Below are 20,908 nucleotides of genomic sequence, written 5' to 3'. Positions count from 1 at the left end.
GGACTTCCCTGGTGGTCCAGTGGTTGAGACTTTGCCTTCCCATGCAGGGAGTGTGGGTTCAATCCCTGGTCGGGGAGCTAAGATCCCACATGCCTTATGGCCAAAAACTCAAAAAAACATAAAATAGAAGCAGTATTGTAACAAATTCAATCAAGACTTTAAAAATGGTCCACATCAAAAAAATCTTTTAAAAAATGGATAAATTTGACTTCATCAAAATGAAAAATATTTTGTGCCTCAAAGGACACTATCAAGGGACTTCCCTGGTGGTCCAGTGGCTGAGACTCAGTGCCCCCAATGCAGGGGCCCAGGTTCGATTCCTGGTCAGGGAACTAGATCCCACATGCTGCAACTAGACCTGGCGCAGCCAAATAAATAAATATTTTTTTTAAAAAAGGACACTATCAAGAAAGTGAAAAGGCAACCCACAGAATGGGAAAACATTTTTGAAAATCATATATCTGCTAAGGGATTTGTATTTAAAATATATAAAGAACACTTAGACTCAATTCTAAAAAGACATATGACCTATCTTAAAAAGTGGACAAAGTATCTGAATAGACATTTCTCCAAAGACGATATCCAAATGGACAATAAGCACATGAAAAGATTTTCAACATCATTAGCCATCAGGGAGGTACAAATGAAAGACCACCACGAGTTACCACTCCACATGCACTAGGATGACTGTAATTAAAAATACAGGTAATAACAAGTGTTGGTGAGGATGTGGGAAAACTGGAAATCTCACGCATTGCTGGTGCTAATGGCAGCTTTAGAAAACAGTCTGGCGGCTCCTCAGAAAGTTACACATAGGCTTGCCTGGTGGCGCAGTGGTTGAGAGTCCGCCTGCTGATGCAGGGGACACAGGTTCGTGGCCCGGTCCGGGAAGATCCCACATGCCGTGGAGCGGCTGGGCCCGTGAGCCATGGCCGCTGAGCCTGCGCATCCGGAGCCTGTGCTCCGTAACGGGAGAGGACACAGCAGTGAGAGGCCCGCGTACCGCAAAAAAAAAAAAAAGTTACACATAGTGTTATCACATGACTCAGCACCTCCACTTCTAAGTATATACCCAAGAGAAACAAATGCTTGTCTGCACAAAAACGTTTGTACACATGTTCACAGCAGTGTTATTCATACTAGTCAAAAGGTGAAAACAACTCAGATGTCCATCAACTGATGAATGGATAAACAAAATGTGGTATATCCATACAGTGGAATATTACTACATAATAAAAAGAAATGAAATACTGATACATGCTACAGCATAGATGAATCTTGAGAACATGCTAAGCGAAAGAAGCCAGTCAGATAGGGTCATATTTTGTATGATTTCAAGTATCTGAAATGTCCAGAATAGGCAAAGCCAGAGAGACAGAAAGCACGTTAGCACTGGGCGGGGACTGGGGGTAGAAAGGAAGAGATGACGTGAAGGTAGCGGTTACAAGGTACAGGGTTTCTTTTTCAGGTAATGAAAAAGTTCTAAAATTGGTTCTGTTGGTGGTTGCACTACTCTGAAAAATACTAAAAACCATTGAATGGCAGATATATGTTAAATGACTGAATTGTATGTCACAGGAATTATAGCTCAACAAAGCTATTAGAAATAAAATAAAACATTAAAAGGTTAAAACGCTTATGGTATGATGATTATTTCATAATATACCTTTTAATACAGAAACAATGCTTTCTCTCTGCCTGTTTAGTCAGTAATGATTTGGAAACAGACAAGTTCAACCTTGTCTGTTTCTTAATATCTTCTAGAAAGTGGATTTTCCTAAACAAGTTAAGTAAACAAGAATGTAAGGGTTGTGCCTCGGAAAAATCAAACTGTTTCCACACCTATAGATGCACATACACCTGTATGAATATATGCATCTATACATATGCATATAAAATACATGTTGGTCCTTTGCTTGTCACAGGTCATTCATCACTATGGATTAAAGAAAGGACTGCAGGATTTCCTTCTGATTTTGTGCTCTTAGCCTTGTTTGAGTTACTGTATGCATTTTGAAAAAGATCCATTCAAAAAAATACTCCTTTCATTAAACTTTGTCCTCAGACTGACATTTTATCCGTTACGCCAAATTTTACTGTGGTTCTTGAGGAATACCAGCACCATCTTCAGTTAAGCTTAAGTCGTCCAATTTATTAATTTTCAGCTTCCTAACGAGGATCCTGAAATTTTTGAAGTTTCATCCAAGTGTCTGTCTATACTGGTTCAGTTGTATGGAGGAGAAAACCCAGACAGCCTGTCTCCCGAAAATGCAGAGAATTTTGCTGAATTACTGACGTCCAAAGAGGACCCGAAGGAGCAGAAGCTTCTGTTGAGGACTCTCAGAAGAATGGTGAGTCCACACAGAAACTGGGGCTTGGGTGGGTGGCCTCAGTGGCAGCCAGTAGATGGGGAGTTGTCATTTTTTTCGACCTAGTTTCATCAGAGAACTCCCAGTTACCTTTTCCCGTAGTCACCTACTGTTAACATTTATCATATTCTGCATTTCTATCTGCATGTACAAGTATTTTTCTTGAACTGTGAGAGAGTAAGTTATACACATTGTTCTTGCTTACTCCTTAGTATGTGAGTGTGTACTTCCTAATGAAATGGATGTTCTGTTACTTAACTAACTACAGTTATCAAAACCAGGAAATTTAACACTGATACAAATCTTTTACTAATCTGCCATCTGTATTCCAGTTTTGTCAGCTGTCCCCATAATGTCCTTTATAGCTTGTTTTCTGGTGTAGAAACCAGTCCAGGATCATGTATTTTAGTAGATGTGTGTCCTTAATCTGGAATAGTTCTGCAGCCTTTCTTCGTCTTTCATGACATTTCTGAAGAACGGGCCAGATGTTTTATAGACTCTCCCTCAATGTAGGTCTCTCTGATGTTTTCTGGACAGTTGGATTCAGGTAAGCCCCAGAAGACATACTGTGTCCTTCTCAATCCATCAGATCCAGAGGCTTATGATGTCTGTTTGCCCTTTACTGGTGATGTTAATTTTGATCACTTCATTAAATCAATGTGGTGTTGTTATTTTTAAATTTTTTAATGGTTGCAAAAGGGAGATTTTCAAACTCACAACGTTCCTAACCCCCAGTGTGGTACTGTAGGAAAAATTTTCCCTTTCGCCCCATGTATTATTTTTTTATTTTATTTTATTTTATTTTTTGGCGGCGTTGGGTCTTCTTTGCTGCACCAGGGTGTTCTCTAGTTGCGGCAAGCAGGGGCTACCCTTCATTGTGGTGCACGGGCTTCTCATTGTGGTGGCTTTTTTTGTTGCAGAGCACAGGGCTCTAGGTGCACGGGCTTCAGTAGCTGTGGCTCACGGGCTCTAGAGCGCAGGCTCAGTAGTTGTGGCTCGCAGGCTCTAGGGCACAGGCTCAGTAGTTGTGGCGCTTGGCTTTAGCTACTCTGCGGCTTGTGGGATCTTCCCGGACCAGGGCTCGAACCTGTGTCCCCTGCATTGGCAGGCGGATTCTTAACCACTGAGCCATCAGGGAAGTCCATCGCCCCATTTATTTTATTTTTAAAAATATAAATAGCTGATGTTTACTTGAAAGTACTTTTGAAGACTGACTGACTTTCTTTTTACAGTAGATCTTGTTCTGCTGCTTTCGAAGGCCGTTATTTACAGCAGCGGTTGTGGAAGTTAGTCGAGGAGTGGAGGTCCCATTAGTCTGTGTCATGTTCTGGCTTGTCATTCTGTGTTCACTTCTAGATCCAATTATCTTGAGGTGTCCTTTGGCAGTGGAGGCTATGGATGCTCCAGAGAGTTGCCTTCAAGACAGTTTTTATGCTAGTTTGATAGACAGCTGCAGTACGTGACCCAGCTAGATCTACACAGCAGGTTATGGGTGACAGAACTAGAACAGGGATAGAGAGTTACCCTCCTCGCTGCTACATTATGCTTTTGTACAGCCAAACCTCCCAACCGCAGCAATGCTTCCTGTCTAGTGGAGTCATTCCCTGAGTAACCGGATGATGACACAATCTAAGCGAGCCTCCCAAAGTGTAGGATAAATACTTCTGGGGAAAGTAGATCTTGGGCATGGTACTCCAACCTAGCACTAGATGACATTGAATCACATAGTAAGGCAAATATTTCCTCTTCCATTTTATTTTGATCTTTCTGATGATTTAGGGGGAAAGTCTCAATTTGGTACTGCTGTGTCTTTAACACCTCTCGAATCCTTCAGAATGTCCCTTTTTAACAGAGAGGAAGCCTCTCAGATGACTAGCTTTTTCAGTAGAGATAAGATATTTCTTTCAAAAAATAGTTTTATTCATTTAAAACTGGTGAGTCAATGTGAGGTCAAGTACTAGAAAATATGGTAATATGAGTGATACGTACATGTGGCAGAATCGTGTGTTTGGTACAGAAACAAAAGCTTGGGGATATTGACCTCACATCTGATACAATTAATTTTATAGAGATTCACCATCTCGTATTTGAAAATGTTAGGGCCATATTTAGTTTGGACTTTATAATTTCCAGATCTTTTGGGCATGGTGCTTATACTATATATGATATGACTCCACAGCAGTCACCTGGGGTGGTACCGTAGTCAAGCATGGTAATATTTCTGCTGCAAAGTGTATGAACATTCACACCAAGTGGGTAAACAAAAACTATATGTGACCCCACGTGGGTTAGGTCAGGTTTTGCCACCAAATATGGTTTTGAACCAAACTTAAGAAAAAAAGTTTTGATTTTCAGAGCTTTCTAGATTTTAGAATTGCAGGGAGATTATGGACCTATCTTTGGAATAAATTACATCATTTTTAAAAACCAGGTTAATTTAATCATGCAGGAAACAGTTAGACCCCAACTTGGTCAAAGTAACCAGATTACACCATCTTTTAGTTAATTTTACTGTCTGAAATGATTTCCTTATAGTTTCTGACCTGCCACATATAGGGCCAGGTAGGTTTTGTTGGTGGAAGAAAAGTTGAATCCAAGTGACTTTATCTGTGTATGTGAAAATAGAAGTCGTTTCTGGTTCTGCTCATCTGCTTGTTTTTTTTTTTTAATTGTAGCAAAGTAAACATAATATAAAGTTTACCAGCCATCTGTGATAAGTGCTTTATAATCTTCTGAAAACTTTCTAAATTAGCCATGGATGGGTCAATGTTGGGTTCAAGTGGTGCAAAACACACAATCAGGGATTCTGGGCCTTGAACTTGCCTATCCTGAGGCTCGGTTCTGCTTAAACTTAGTACTGAGTTCAGTACGTTTGGAGAGAAACAGCAGCAGATGACCCAGAGTTGTATGATGCCAGCGCGCACTCTCGACTGATGTGGTCCTTCCCCTCTCTCTCGCCGCTTCCTGTCCTCACCTCCGTGGTTGCCATTGCTTTGTAACTGTCAGCTTACCATCTGTTCTCACCTTCACATTACCCTTGTTCAGAGTAGTGATGTGGTCTTTTTCAGCGTGTTTATAGTGTCTAGCCCATGAAAGGTTGTCAGCAGATGATGTTTCTAACTGTGTTAAGGACTTCTGGTGAATTATCTCATTTAATCTTCACAGCTACCTTAGCGGTCAGCTCCAGTGATTGCTTCCATTTACAGGTTAAAAGCTAAGGCTCAAAGAGCTTACGTAACACTCCCAAGGCCACCAACTAGGACTCGGCAGAGCTGGGACCAGCCAAGCTGACCTGACCCTAGCTTGTGCTCTTGCCAAGTAGCTAGCCACCTTGCTGCTGCTCTGTTCAGGACTGATCTGGACTCTGAGGGTATTTGTGAAGCTGAACTTGACTGAATTTCGATCTAGAAGGCACCGAAGAGATTCATTCTTTCATTCATGGGAAAATAATAGTTATTACTGTGTGCATCCTCTACACTGGGGGAACTAAGACAGTAAGATATGCTCTTCCTGCTGCCTGTTCTCAGGGATCCCTAACTGGAGCGAGAGAGAAGCGCCAGCTTCATTATAAAGCAGAGTGCAATCAGTGCCACGCTAGAGGAGCCAGCAAAGTTCCACAGAAACGTTCCCTTTGGGGAGGAGATTGGCCGGGACATGGTGTTTGAGCAGTGTGTAGAAGGATGTGTTGGTCATCCATGCATGGACTGGGAAGAAGCACATCCTGAATAATGGCCCCAAAATCCACAGGGCTAGACTGACAGACATAAGAAATGGACCAGGAAAGGCCAGAGGGGACCAAACATTTGGAGTTCGGACACCGTTGTTAGAATTAGGAAGTTCTGGTCTCTGAAACCAAAGGACAGTGGTAGCATCTCAATTGAATTCAAATTATGTTTACGGTGAAATAAAGCTTTCTCACAGTGCCCGGCATGTAATTGGTATTTAATAAGTATCCACTGAGCTGAGTAAGAAATGTCTATAAAATCTCTACTTTTGTTATTGGCAATTGTTCATTTTTGCTCTTCAGTGTATATTGTGAGCTCATTTGAGTGCTTTGTAGATGCACAGGCCAGAATGAGAGGGACCTTAAAAGGCATTTAGTTGTTCCCCAGTCTGATGCTTCGGTCCCCTCCACACTATCCCTGCCAAGTTTCTTAGAAGGGGGTGAGATTGGATAGGTAGATGCATAGAGGATGGGAACCTGGGAGATAGAAAGAATGTGAGCAAAGATTTCCTGTGATTTTAAGGGGGCTGGCGTCTCGGGCTCTCCTCGGTGGCCTGGGGGAGCCAGACTTGATAGAGAGGCAGGGAGCAATTTGGATTTGTTACCTGAATCAGTAACTGGATTAAGGAGGCTTGTTAAGTGCAGCCTTCTGATTGTAAGAAGTTAAGGAGGTAAAGACAAGCTCTTTAAGGACCTACCTCAAAGGACGTTTATTAAGTGCACACTCCTTCTTGGGAGCAATTCTTTTTTTCTTAATTGAGGCAAAACTGGCATATCGCATTATATTAGTTTTAGGTGTACAAGATATTTGTATATATTGCAAAATGATCACCACAGTAAGTCTAGCTAACATCCATTGCCATAAATAGTTATACATTTTTTTCTAAGATTTATTTTCTTAGCAACTTTCAATTATACGATACAGTATTATTAACTATAGTCACCATACTGTACATCACATCCCAATGACTTATTTATTTTATAACTGGAAATTTGTACCTTTTAATCCCTTCACCCATTGTACCCACTCCCAACCCCTCACCACCAATCTATTGTCTGTATCTATGAGCTTGGCTTTTACTTTCCATTTTTTTTTTCTTTTAAGATTCCACACAAAATTGAGATTATGTGGAATTTATCTTTCTCTGTCTGACTTACTTCACTTAGCATAATTCCCTCAAGGTCCATCCATGTTGTCACAAATGGCAAGATTCCTTTTTTTTTTTTTTTTTTTTTTTTGCTTGTACCAGGTCTTAGTTGCAGCAGGTGGGCTCCTTAGTTGCAGCTCATGGGTTCCTTAGTTGTGGCATGCATGTGGGATCTAGTTCCCTGACCAGGGATCAAACCCAAGCCCCCTGTATTGGGAGCATGGAGTCTTATCCACTGCACCACCAGGGAAGTCCCAAGATTTCATTCTTTTTTATGGCCAAATAATATTCCATTGTGTGTGTGTGTGTGTGTGTATGTTTGTGTATCAAATTTTCTTTATACATTCTTCTATCATTGGACATTTAGATTGTTTCCATATCTTGGCTATTGTAAATAATGCTGCAGTGAACATTGGGGTGTATATTTCTTTTAGAATTAGTGTTTTTGTTTTCTCTTGATATACACCCAGAAGTGGAATTGCTGGGCCTTATGGTAGTTCTGATGTTAATTTTTTGAGGAACTTCTGCACTGTCTTCCATGGTGTTTGCACCGGTTTACATTCCTACCGACAGTACACAAGGATTCCCTTTTCTCCACATCCTCGCCGACATTTGTTATTGGTTGTCTTTTTGATAATAACCATTCTGACTGGCATGAGGTTACATCTCCTTGTGGTTTTGATTTGCATTTCCCTGATGTTTAGTGACGTTGAGCATTTTTTTATGTACCTGCTAGCTATCTATATATCTTCTTTGGAGAAATGTCTATTCAGGTCTTCTGCCCATTTTTTATTCAGATTGCATTTCTACTATTAAGTTGTATGAGCTCTTTCTATTAATATATTTTGGATATTATTCCCTTATAAGATATATGATTTGCAGATATTTTATCTCATTAGGTAGGTTGCCTTTCATTTTGTTGACGGTTTCCTTCACTGTGCAGAAGCTTTTTAGTTTGATGTAGTCCCACTTGTTTATTGCTTTTGTTGCCTTTGCTTTTGGTGTCAGATCCAAAAAAATCATCTCTAAGACCAGAGTCAAGGAGCTTACTGCTTATGTTTTCTCCTAGGAGTTGTATGGTTTTAGGTCTTATGTGCAAGTCTTTAATCCACTTGGAGTTAATTTTTGTGTGTGGTGTAAGATAATGATTCAGTTTCATTCTTTTGCATGTGTTTAGTTTTCCCAACACCATTTATTGAAGAGACTGACCTTTCTCTATTGAATATTCTTGGCTCTTATGTCAAAAATTAATTGAACATATATGCATGGGTTTATTTCTGGCCTCTCTATCCTGTTCCATTGATATATTTGTGTGTTTTCAATGCCAGTACCATACTGTTTCGATTACTATATCTTTGTAATATAGTTTGAAACCAGGGAGTGTGATACCTCCAGCTTTGTTCTTTTTCAAAATTGCTTTGGCTACTTGGGGTCTTTTGTGGTTTCATACGAATTTTAGGATTGTTTGTTCTATTTCTTTGAAAAATGCCATTGGAATTTTGATAGAGATTGCACTGAATCTGTAAATCGCTTTCGGAGCATTTCTAAAAACAAGAGGGTTCTACTCTGTGAGACTGTCTCTTTTTAAGCCCTGATTGAGGAGTGCCTCTTTCCCCAAAGCTGAGCAAGCCGGGATGATTTCAGAGAGGGCAACCCCAAAATACCCTTGGCCCTACAGTTTCTAAGGCCACATAATAAGCGTGTCCATGACCGGTAAACTGTGGTTATTAGAGAGCCATCTTAGGAATAATGTGGCAGATTCCTCCCTGTGAGTTACACAAAAGGCCCTTTCTTGAAATATCTGTTTCAGCTCCCAATCTTGTGACTGTAACTTTCTAAAAGCAGAATTTTCACTAACAGATGAAAGAAATAAGATGTTTAATTTGTGCTGATGGGGTTGGGATATGTTTTGCCCCTAGGGTGCTCTTCCTTATTTAGTCTGCATTTAGAACACTGAGAAAATGTTGGGGAAACCTGAGAATTTAATTATGTACTGTAATTTACCAGGATGTTTGGTGGTTTTATAATTATACTTTGTACTCTGGCTTTAAAAATGTGATGGAGATCCTTCCGGTTGCTGCCAGGTTTACCTGTCCCTTAAACTTGATGTCAGTGGGAGTTTTCTCAGGGTAATGATCGTGGATCAGCTGCTTGTCACTTAATTAAAGCTAGCTTTACTCCAACACTCAAAATATTGGCTACACACAAGCCACCACAAACTTGTTCTGTAAAACTGACTGCTCTCTGAAAGCAGAGGGTGGTCGTAACACGCTGAGGTTGCTAACTCCTTTCACCTGCCCGCTCACCCATCTACCTGGTACAGCAGAGGTGGCAGCAGTGGGACTTGGGCTCGCTTTCTGAGGGTGAATAGTATTAAAGATTATTACAAATATCCATCCCTTGGGGACCCTTTACCCTGCCGCTTTCAGAAAATCTTGCTATGCTCGCCACTATTTTTCTTCCAAATTCTCATGTAGGTCCCCTGGTCCTTTCCATTTTCACCAGGAGAGCAGAGATGTTGTGTTGCTGAAAATCAGTGTAATAGCATTTCTTCACATACAGAGTTTTTAAAGCTCTGAAGAGACCAAATGAGGAAACTAGGAAATCTGCAGCCATTCTTTTTCTATTTTAGGAGCAGGATGAGTTGTAGATGTAGAATCAGAAGGGACCTAATTTCTATTAGAAAAGTAAAGAACTATTCCTTGAGGCGTAACGAGAAGGCAAAATGATACCTCTCCCTCCTAGCTTATTTTTCTCATGGTAAGGCCTTCTTTTCTTGACTTATTTTCCTAAAGGGAAAGAAGTGGGGAGATTGTTGTGAAGCCAGTGAAAATTTTTAGAGAAACACTCTGTACCCAAAGGAGTAAAAAGCAAATGTAATCAATTTTTGTGAAATCTCGTCCCTTAGAACGTTTTCCTGAGACTCTGAGAGGATGCTCTTAGGAGTTTCCAAGAGGGCTCTTTCCCTGAATCCATGCACACCGTTTATTGTTACACTGGATGAGCATCTATGCCCGCGATTGCCATAGGACTCACACGTTAATTGGGAACTCTTTGATTAATTTGGTTGTATCTTTCCAACAAAGAAAAGAAACATCTTGCTGACAAATTTTTCCTTAGTTCCCTGAGGGAACATTCCTGAGATTCTGAGCAAGACAAGATCAGGAAGCTTATGGCCAGTGGAATAGGGTCATTTACAGCCAGTCGCTCTCAAGACCGAAACTTCTGTGTTTCTGTGAGTGAAGCCACATCCACCTCAGAGAGGAAGTATGTGGATCTTTGCCGTGGGTTTCCTGAGGATGTGCAACATGTCTCATCCCTCTGAACATGTCTCATTCTCGCGCACATTTCCTGTGTGCATGTGCCCTCTCCCCTGCCCCTTCCCACATGGAGGTTCCTCAAGGTCAGGCTGGCACCTTCCTGTCCTCCTTCTCAGTCTGATGTTTGCGGGCCCTGGGCAGCATAATTTCCCTTCTGTTTTGACTTCTTATTTCAAGAGATTCAGCTCCCTACCTGCCTCCTGAAATTCTTTTGTCAGATAAAATTCGTTCTCTAATGAGTCTTTTCCTCTTTCCGTTCCCGTTGCCATGGATGGTATCTTTAGCCACCTTGCTATTATGAAAGGTTTCAAAACCACATGAAAGTTGAAAGAGTAATATGATTGGGAACCTATGTAATCAAGAATTATTATCAGAACTGTTATCATTTCACCATATTTTTCAAGTCTCTGTATGTACTTTATTCACACAAAATGTTGTCACCCTGATATTTTTTATTTCTACGTGTGTGTTTTAAATCATGTGAAAGCAAAGGAATCATGACACTTGGCCCAATAACATTATCACACCCAAGAAAATTAATAACGATTCATAATATCATTAATACCCAATTCATGTTTAATTTTCCTAGTTAAAAAACGACTTAATAGCTTTTTTTTAAAAAACCATGTTCCAGTCAAGGCTCACATACTGAATATGTTGTTTTCTTAGTCTCCTTTAATCTAGAAGAGTCTTCCTGCCTTTTTTTTCCCCTATGAAATTGACTTTTTGGAGAGTCTGAGTCAGTTGTCTGGTAGAATGCCCAACAGTCTGAAATAGTATGAATATTTCCTCACAGCATTTTTGGTCACAGTATCTCATTGGTAACGGCCCCTAATCTTGTATCCCATCGGGAAGCATATGATGCTAGGCTGCCCACTTTCAGTGATGCTAAGTTTGATTGCTTGGCTAAGGGGTTATCTTATGCTTCTCCATCAGGTAGATACGTGTTTCCCTTCGCAATCACTAAGTAATCCTCACAGAGATTCTTTGGCACTGTGTGAATATCTGTATTCCCCACAACTTCTTAAAGAAAAGACTATAAAAAGACTATAAAAAATGGGCTAATGGTGATGGAGCAAAAGAAGTAGTTAATTTTTAAGCATTAATTTTTAAACTGTGGAAAGGACCAATCTGCTATCCTTGAGAACAGGTATCCCTCAAAAAGAGAGAAGACCTGCTGCTTTCTTGCATAGTATTAGTTTGTTGAGAATCTACCCATTGTAAATTATAAGTAAACAGCTAAGGGTCCTTGGAATTTGTTTTATGTTTTTTTGTGTTTTTTTTTTTTTTTTTTTTTTGCTGTGCGCGGGCCTCTCACTGTTGTGGCCTCTCCCGTTGTGGAACACAAGCTCCGGACGCACAAGCCCAGCGGCCATGGCTCACGGGCCCAGCCGCTCCGCGGCATGTGGGATCCTCCCGGACCAGGGCACGAACCTGTGTCCCCTGCATCGGACTCTCAGCCACTGCGCCACCAGGGAAGCCCATGACATGCTTTTAACAAAACCATTCTGAAAATAGTGAACATTCAAAGCATGTTAAAAATTAGGATGAACACGTTTACTTCCTTGTGGATACAGAGAGCAATGAAAATTGCTCTGGAGGACCTTTCCTTAGGAAGACCTATACTAAATGTTTCTAATTTTTGTATTTAAAAGAATATTTTAAATGGAATTTTCCTTTGTATAATCTATAACAATTTTAATAAATGAATTCTGTCCGCTAAAAGAATAGTTAATGTCTACATTATATTCATAGGAATATCTTCCTTTCCTCAAATGGGTTGTTTTCAAGTTGTTATACTGTATATGACGAAGAACCAGAGTTGGGTTTTGGGTTTTCAGTTTTTAAATAATCATGGGAAAAGCTAAAGATAAAAAAACTTTCAGTTGATATTTTAAATATTTATCTGAGAGAGTATTTTAAATTCAAGCCGTTAGAAAAGTTTAATTTAAAGGTGAATTATGACCTCTTATTGTTGTTTTGTATAAGCAAGTGTTTTGAAATTGATCAACAGAAATACTTGACCAAGTTTAGGTATATGATTTTGCAACACAGGGGTTCCTTTTTGTTCTGGAATAAGTAATACTGGAAAACTAACCACCACTTCATGTAAATTCACTTAAACTGGCCACCTAACAACTGTGGTAAGTAATGACAAAATGTGTGGCTGGGGCTTGATCTCAAGAAATAAAACTGAAATTTATTTAAATGCATTGATTTTGTCTTTTAACAACATTATGAAGACATTCTTATAATGGGTCACTTCGCATTTTGTAAGCCTGTGCAGAAAAAGTCTTCACTAAGTAAGAGTGACCACTCGCTCAGCAAGTAGTTATGCAGTGCCTGTTCAGTGCGAACAACACAGACTAAGATCCCTGCTCTACTGGAGCTTACCAGGGAGAGTGAGATGGCAACTGCATTTATTAAACTATTGATATTTTAGATAGTAAAAGCACTAAGAAGAAACATACAGACGGAAAGAAAGATAGGACGCACAGTGGGACATCTGCAGCCCTGGATGATGTGACCAGGGAAGGTCTCACCGAGATGACATCTGAGTAAAGACCTGAAGGAAGCCAGGGGGAGATTTGGAGCAAGACACACTAGACAGGGGACAGCATTTGCTAAGTCTGTGCCTACCCAGGAACCCCAAGGAAGCCAGTGTGTCCAAAGCAAAATAAGCAAGAAATAGATACATAAGATGTGAGGGAGATGACAGAGAAGGGTTTGGTGGAGGGAGGAAGTTATCCTTGCAAAGACTGGCCTTCATCCTGAGTGAGACGAGAGCCTGTGGAGGGTTTTGAGCAGAAGGGTGAGGCGATCTGGTTGCCACACTGAGAGCGGTCATTGAAGCGGGCGAGGGGTGAGAGATGCCAACAGGTTATTGCAGTCCTGGGGAGTCCTGGTCATGGCTTGGAGCGGTTATACTTTGCATAAATCTTGACAGTACAACCAGTAGAATTTGTCAGCAGATTGGATATGGGCTGTGAGGCAAACAGCAGTCAAAGATGATTCCAGTTTGGGCCCAGCCCAAAACCTAGATGGCCAAAACTCAGGAGGAGCTGGTCTGGGAGAAGAGGGGAAATCGGAAGCAGTGTTTGGGACACGTTATGGGTAGATGCCTGTCAGCCATCCAAGTGGGAATGTCTAGTTGGCTGTTGGATCTACAGGTCTGGAATTTCAAGTAAGAGAAGTCTGGACTGGAGGGAGAAACGGTGAGAGGTGGTGATCAGAACATGGGCTGTTCGAATGTGGATTCTGGAAGGCTGCCAGTTAATGGCAAAAACCAGGTCTAGAGTAAAACCACAGGAGTGAGTGTCTGAAGTGTGGAGGAAGACAGGGTCATGGGAAGGAAAACCAGAGACCTGAGTGGTACTAGAAGGACCCTCTCTATGGACGGCAATATTACCAGGCACTGTGACAAGAGTGGCACTGGGGACAAGGACAGTGAGCTGGGAACCCAGTGATCCACAGCTGCAGCAGGGAGAGTAGCAGGCGGTATTCTCTGGCGACATTAGGTTTAAAGCTGGGGGGCGGGGGCGCTTCCCTGGTGGCGCAGTGGTTGAGAGTCCGCCTGCCGATGCAGGGGACACGGGTTCGTGCCCCGGTCCGGGAAGATCCCACATGCCGCGGAGCGGCTGGGCCCGTGAGCCATGGACTGAGCCTGCACGTCCGGAGCCTGTGCTCTGCAATGGGAGAGGCCACAACAGTGAGAGGCCCGCGTACTGCAAAAATAAAAAAAGCAAAAAACCCTGGGGGGTAATGGAGGAGAGGTGGGGAATGGTCAGGAAGCAGCAGGGAGGACCACGGAGCCATCTCCGTGAATAAGGAACCCGAGAAAGGGCTGTACAGAGCACTGTGGGTGTGAGCCCAGGGGAAGAGGGGTGACCTGGGAGACCTGGGCTCTGCATTGTGATCAATGTAAACTAGGATGAAGTGTGGGTGCTGGAGACTGGTCCCGACTGAGATTGCGCAGACAGAATGCATGAGGCTGTGAGCAAGAGGCAGGGACCTTGCTGGTGCCTGCAGAGTTCTGGGCCTTCTCCTGACTCTAGCCAGGACAGAGGTGACCCCACGTCTCTCTGCCCACGAGAATCAACAGAGGGCTTGTCTTGCTCTGAGTGGGCAGAACCTACCCGAACCCTGCCAGGGCGGCCTGTAGCTGGGCCCTTTTCCTCCATCACATTGGGCTGTACCAGCAATTCTAGACATTTTTGCGTGTCATCTTTCACATTCTCAAAAGTGCATGATAGCACATTATAACAGCCTTCATATCTAACCTTCTCAGCATCATCGTAAAATGCGGTCTTTTTTGCAAAACTGTTTAAGGTCTTCATTAATTTTCCATTGCTATTCAAATTAGTATTCCCCTTTGAAGTTCCTGCCCTTTCTTCACACTTGAAGAGATTTTTCTCTTCTTTAGCTGGTGACCATCCGGTGTTGTCTGTCACACCTTCCCTCTTCAAAGACTTTGTATGTCTGTGTCTTTATTTCTGTCCTGCCCCTAGGTTCATCAGAATCATTTATTTTATTTTATTTTATTTAGATTCCATATATATGTGTTAGCATATGGTATTTGTTTTTCTCTTTCCGACTTACATAGAGAATGGACTTGAGGACATGGGGAGGGGGAATGGTAAGCTGGGATGAAGTGAGAGAGTGGCATGGACATATATACACTACCGAATGTAAAATAGATAGCTAGTGGGAAGCAGCCGCATAGCACAGGGAGATCAGCTCGGTGCTTTGTGACCACCTAGTGGGGTGGGATAGGAAGGGTGGGAGGGAGACGCAAGAGGGAGGGGATATGGGGATATATGTATATGTATAGCTGATTCACTTTGTTATAAAGCAGAAACTAACACAACATTGTAAAGCAATTATACTCCAATAAAGGTGTTAAAAAAAGAGACTTTATGTAATTCTTCCACTATTACTGGCAATGATTTAATGAAATCCCATATCTTTTGTAAGATGTGAATTTTCCCTTTGTAGTTGATTTCTGTATCACAGATATGCTAATTAAAAAAAACAAAAAACATTGTGCCTAGGCCTGGCTGAACACGTGTGTGTGTGTGTTTGTGTGTATGTGTGTACATGAGAGAGAATCACCCATCAATTTATCAGTAAACATATCCATGCCCCAAGTTCCTGGGGCCTGGGTTTTTGAAAATAAAAATTTGGGTAATAAGAACCCTTTGCCACTCTGTAATCACCCTTTTAGCTTAGCAGATCTGATGATCCCACATCCAGGCATAGTTTCTGCTTAAGAATTTGCCTTTAAAATTAACCATCACAATAAATGACCCTTCTGATCTATGTCAGTAGACATTTACTTTGATCTTTCAGTGTTTTGACTCGTGGGGTGGATGAGTAAGCCTGAGCAAACCCACACGATCTCTTTCTAGTATCCCTCCTTAGGACTTCAGGAGATAGATGAGGAGGTTAGGTGGCCGACATGTGGGGTACAGAGACCAATTCTCATTGACATCTTAGGGAGTTGAGCCAAAAATCCTAGACCAGTATCTCAGGGGTCGTTACTGAGACCTGTCATAACTTTTTCTGTTTCAGGGATTAGCTTTTTCTAACAACATTGCTAAAGGAAACGTATTGAAAGTGTTCCTGAGAATTATTTCCCGTAGCATCTTGCTCTCCTATTTCAGTTGCAAACATGCCACTGTCATGACCCTCCTGGAAGCAAATAATGACTGGGACTCTCATTTCGAATTATCCTCGCCTCCCTTCTTGATTTATACACAGAACAGATTTATCCTTTTGTCAAAGAAAGTTGTTAAGTTCTACACAGTATAATTTTTTTCAGGATATTAAATACTTTTATTTACTATAAACTGAGAGTACTTTCTTTCTTTAAACCCCAAGAAGCATTGTAGGTTTCATTAATTGGGTCACAAAGATATTTGGTTTTAAGTACCACACAAGTTTTGATGCCATTTGCTTTTTTTAAAATTCCTTCATTATTATGTCAAGAAACAAAGTCTGTTTATAAACTCCACATGGACTTTTTGTGTGATGGTTATGAGAAGGTTTTAATGAAATTTGAGAGTGTCTCTAGAGATCACAGATCCTGGGGCCTTTAACGTTACTGGGTTGCCTAGCAACCTGCAAGTCATTTCATTTCCAGGCTCTGTAATAATATGATATACTTTTCTTTGCCAGTCCCTGATGAAAATGTAATGGAAATAATCCCTTTCTAAAGGTTGCACTCCATGAGTGGGCGGTAACATAGATTTTTTTTTTTTGTCACCGTCTGGGCAGGTTTTTAATTAATTGCACAAGTATTGCCTTCTGAATGTTGTACGTGACAGAGTGAAATACATTCTAAGATGGTATTCTTAAAAGGAAGACCTACTCTTCTGATATAATGATTAGAAATACCATAGAAGTTGTCAACATACATAAGTGTACTTTCACCATGTTGAAAAAAAGGGTAAACTTGTCAGTTGACCACCAGTTAATGCAAGAATGTCTGCTTACTCCTAGATAATTTATTAGATCCAAGTATTTGCAGGTATTAGACAGGTCTTAAGAGTACAGTAAAACGAAACGCTTTTGAGTAATAGGAACAAAGCCAGTCTACATTAGTGAAAAGTTTGACTTATTGACTGTTTTTGAAAAAATATTTTTGTAATTTTTCTAAAGCAGTATTTTTTAATTATAAAAGTAATACACAGTTTGCACATGAAGTTCATACATAGTAGCATTGTCCATAAACAGTGGTAACAATCCAAATGTCTGTCAACTGAGGAATGGATAAATAAAATGTGGTATATCCATGCAATGAAGTATTATTCAGCCACAAAAAGGAATGAAGTACTGGTACATGCTATCACATAGATGAACCTTGAGAGTGTTTTGCTAAGTGAAAGAACTTAGGTGCAAAATGCCACACACTGTGTGTTTCCATTTTTATGAAATATGTACTAGAATTGACAAATCTACAGAGACAGAAAGATTAGTGGTTGCCAAGGGCTGGAGGGAAAAGGGAATGGAGAGTGACTGTTAATGGATACGGGGTTTTGGGGGAATGATGAAGGTGTTCTAAAACCTATTGTGGTGATGGTTATACACCTTTGTGCATATTCTAAAAACCACGGAACTGTACACTTTAAAATGGTGAATCTTATGATACGTGACTTTGTTATAAAAAATAACGGCATCCAAAAAAAGGAATGTGACTTGGGAAATATATAAGAGTAAAAAGGAAATAATGTCATCCTTAAACTTATAATCCATACATTACCATAGTTAATGTTTTATTTCTTTCTAGACACACAGATGACATATATGTATGTATGTGTATATACATATACACATAAACACATATATTGACATACAATTTCTAAACAAGTTAAGATTTTAAATTATGATGGTGAAAAAGTTCATGTGTTTACCTTGATGGCCTCCCAAAATCATTGAAATGATCAAAATAGGTATAAAAATGAGTGAAAATGCGCAACCTCACTGGAAACAAGGAAAGGTATCAGTGGTAGATGCCTAATTTGGGAAGTTTCTACAAGACACAATTAGTTTAACAGAAAGACTATTCAGAATTTAGGAAACCGTAGACCACCATAGGGAAAGAAGCAGAAATGCTGAGACGCTCTAGAAGAATCTCAGGAACAGCAGAGGCTCAGAGGAAGGGCAGAGCCGAGGCCCAGCCCACACCTTGGAGCTGTTCACTGTGCACAGGGTCTTCCCTAGGGTGCCCTGTGGTGGGCACAAGAATAACTGAATTCCAGACTGGGCTGCCCTGGTCCTCCAGAGCCACTGCCCTCCGCCAAAGTGGATGCCCAACCTTCCATCCTGTTCCTTCTCTGAAGTTAAGTCTTCATTCATTTTTCTTACATTTCTCTCACTCACCCCAGGGCAAGGCTGCCCATAGCTCTCAGCAGCATCATTCAGGAGTAGCTTCCCCAAGGAAATCAAAGCGAGATCTTACAAATTCCTGAGGTACCAGTCCTCGCTCATTAGATCTTCATTTTACGAAAGATGGGCAGACAAAGAAGAATTGCTGGACATTTGAGGAAAGTCAGTGGCCAAAGAGTGGCCACAGGTGAACCAGAAAAGCCAGTGGCCACAGGAAAAAAAATATAAGAAAGAAGACTTAAAAAAAAATTCTAATTAGTATTCTCACAGAGACTTCAAAGATTATCGCATCCGTAAAACAAAACACGACGTTCCAGTTTTAAAACCCAGTAGAGGGATTGAATAACGGAATAAACTGACAAAAGCCAAGTGAATTATTTATGAAACCAACTTGAAGAATTCTTTCTGAGCACAGAGTGAGAGAAATGTTACGAATTGTGGCAGATGGGTCCAGGAAACCCCACAGCTCTTCGTGGGAACAGTATATTAGCAGGTCTGATGACCCACCCACATTCAACACCCTCCTGGCACAGAGAAGGTGATGAAACCCTCAGTTGTGGACAGGTTCCCCACATCCTCCACAGGAGAGCACTTTGCTTATAGGGTATGTGCCTAAGTGGATATCTATTCCCTTCTTTTTTTATTCCCTTCTTTTTTTTTATTCCCTTGTATTCCCTTCTTTTTAAATGAAGCAAGTGTTAATGTTTACTGTGATGTGAAGAAGTGTTCACTCACGACAGGCCCTGGTAGGACAGCTAGATCTTCCAGACCAGATACTGAGATGATTCAGCGAAAGGCACTTTTAAAAACTTGAAGCATAATTGATGTACGATGTTATATAAGTTACGGGTGTGCAATATACTGGTTCATAATTTTTAAAGGTTATACTCCATTTATAGTTATTTTTAAATATTGGCTATATTCCCTGTGTTGTATAATATATCCTTGTAGCTTGTTTTGTGATAATGGTTTGTACCCTTTACTCCCCTGCCCTTGGATTGTCTCTCCGCTCTTTCCCCTCCCCACTGGTGACCACTGGTTTGTCCTCTATGTCTGAGTCTATTTCTTTTTTGTTATATTCAGTAGTTTGTTGTATTTTTAATATTTCACATATAAGTGATGTCATACAGCATTTGTCTTCCTCCGTCTGACTTATTTCACATAGAATAATACCCTCCAAGTCCATCCATGTTGTTGCAAATTTCATTCTTTTTTTATGGCTGAGTGATATTCCATTATATATGTATACACATACATACATATACATGCATGTATGTGTCACACACACACACACACCACATCTTCTTTATCCATTCATGATGAACACCTAGATTGCTTCCATGTCTTGGCTATTGTAAATAATGATGCTATAAACATTGGGGTGCATGTATCTTTACCAGTTAATGTTTTGAGGTTTTCTTGGATATATACCCAGGAGAGGAATTTCTGGGTCATCTGGTACTTCTATTTTTAGTTTTTTGAGAAACCTCCATACTGTTCTCCACAGTGGCTGAACCAATTCTCATTCCCACCAACAGTGTATGAGGGTTCCCTTTTCTCTGCATCCTCGCCAACATTTGTTGTTCGTGGTCTTTTTGATGATAGCCATTCTGACACATGTGAAGTGATATCTTGTGGTTTTGGTTTGCATTTCCCTGATAATTAGCGATGTTGAGCATCTTTTCGTGTGCCTGTTGGCCATCTGCATGTGCCCTTTGGAAAAATGTCTATTCAGGTCTTCTGCCCAATTTTTAATCAGGTTGTTTGGTTTTTGGATGTTGAGTTGTATGAGCTGTTTATATATTTTTAGATATTAACCCCTTATAGGTCATATTATTTGCAAATATTTTCTCCCATGCAGTTGGTTGTCTTTCATTTTGTCGATGGTTTCCTTTGCTGTGCAAAAGCTTTTAAGTTTAATTAGGTCCCATTTGTTTATTTTTGAAAAAGCACTTTTGGATTCAGAATTGAGTCTAGTGAAAATACTGAAAAGTGCCACCTTGGGCATAGTTTCCTGGTGTGGTGGGGTTAACAGGACCTCTAGGCCCTTGCTACTCAAAACGTGATCCCAGACCTTCAGCAGCTTCATTACTTGGAAGCTTATTTGAAATGCAGAATCTCAGGCCCCACCCTTTGCCTGTTGAGTCAGAATTTGTGCTTTAACGTGATCCCCAAGTGGTTCTAGAGGTGGTCCTAGCATGGTCTAGAGGTGGCTTCTAAAAATCCAGAATGGGTGGTTAGCAGAGCCGTAAGCAAGATTTGAGTCTGAGAGATGCCCTTTTCAGAACCCAGTGTGTCTTTAGCCAATTCCAGATACTTTCAGTTATGTTTGCTGGGAAGGGGACTGGAACTCTTTTTTTTTTTTTTGAGACTGGAACTCTTAATTTGTGTCTGTCCATTTATTTCTGGAAGACCTACTGACATCAACTTCTAAAAATCTTTTTTATTTCTTATTTTAAT

The 20,908-nt window shown here is 40.8% G+C and overlaps 1 protein-coding gene across 1 annotated transcript in view; it reads left to right on the top strand.

The window, feature by feature from the left end:
• The window catches only part of ULK4 (unc-51 like kinase 4), a 512,874-nt gene that overhangs the window by 385,030 nt on the left and 106,936 nt on the right, over positions 1-20,908 (top strand). Inside the window, exon 34 of the mRNA XM_065885322.1 lies at positions 2,166-2,351. Within this exon, the coding sequence (XP_065741394.1) occupies positions 2,166-2,351 (186 nt within the window). The remainder of the gene's footprint in view (positions 1-2,165; positions 2,352-20,908) is intronic.

The sequence above is a fragment of the Phocoena phocoena genome, chromosome 10 (genome assembly GCF_963924675.1).
Source record: "Phocoena phocoena chromosome 10, mPhoPho1.1, whole genome shotgun sequence".
NCBI classification, from domain to species: domain Eukaryota; kingdom Metazoa; phylum Chordata; class Mammalia; order Artiodactyla; family Phocoenidae; genus Phocoena; species Phocoena phocoena.
This window is presented reverse-complemented; position numbering and strand designations above follow the sequence as displayed.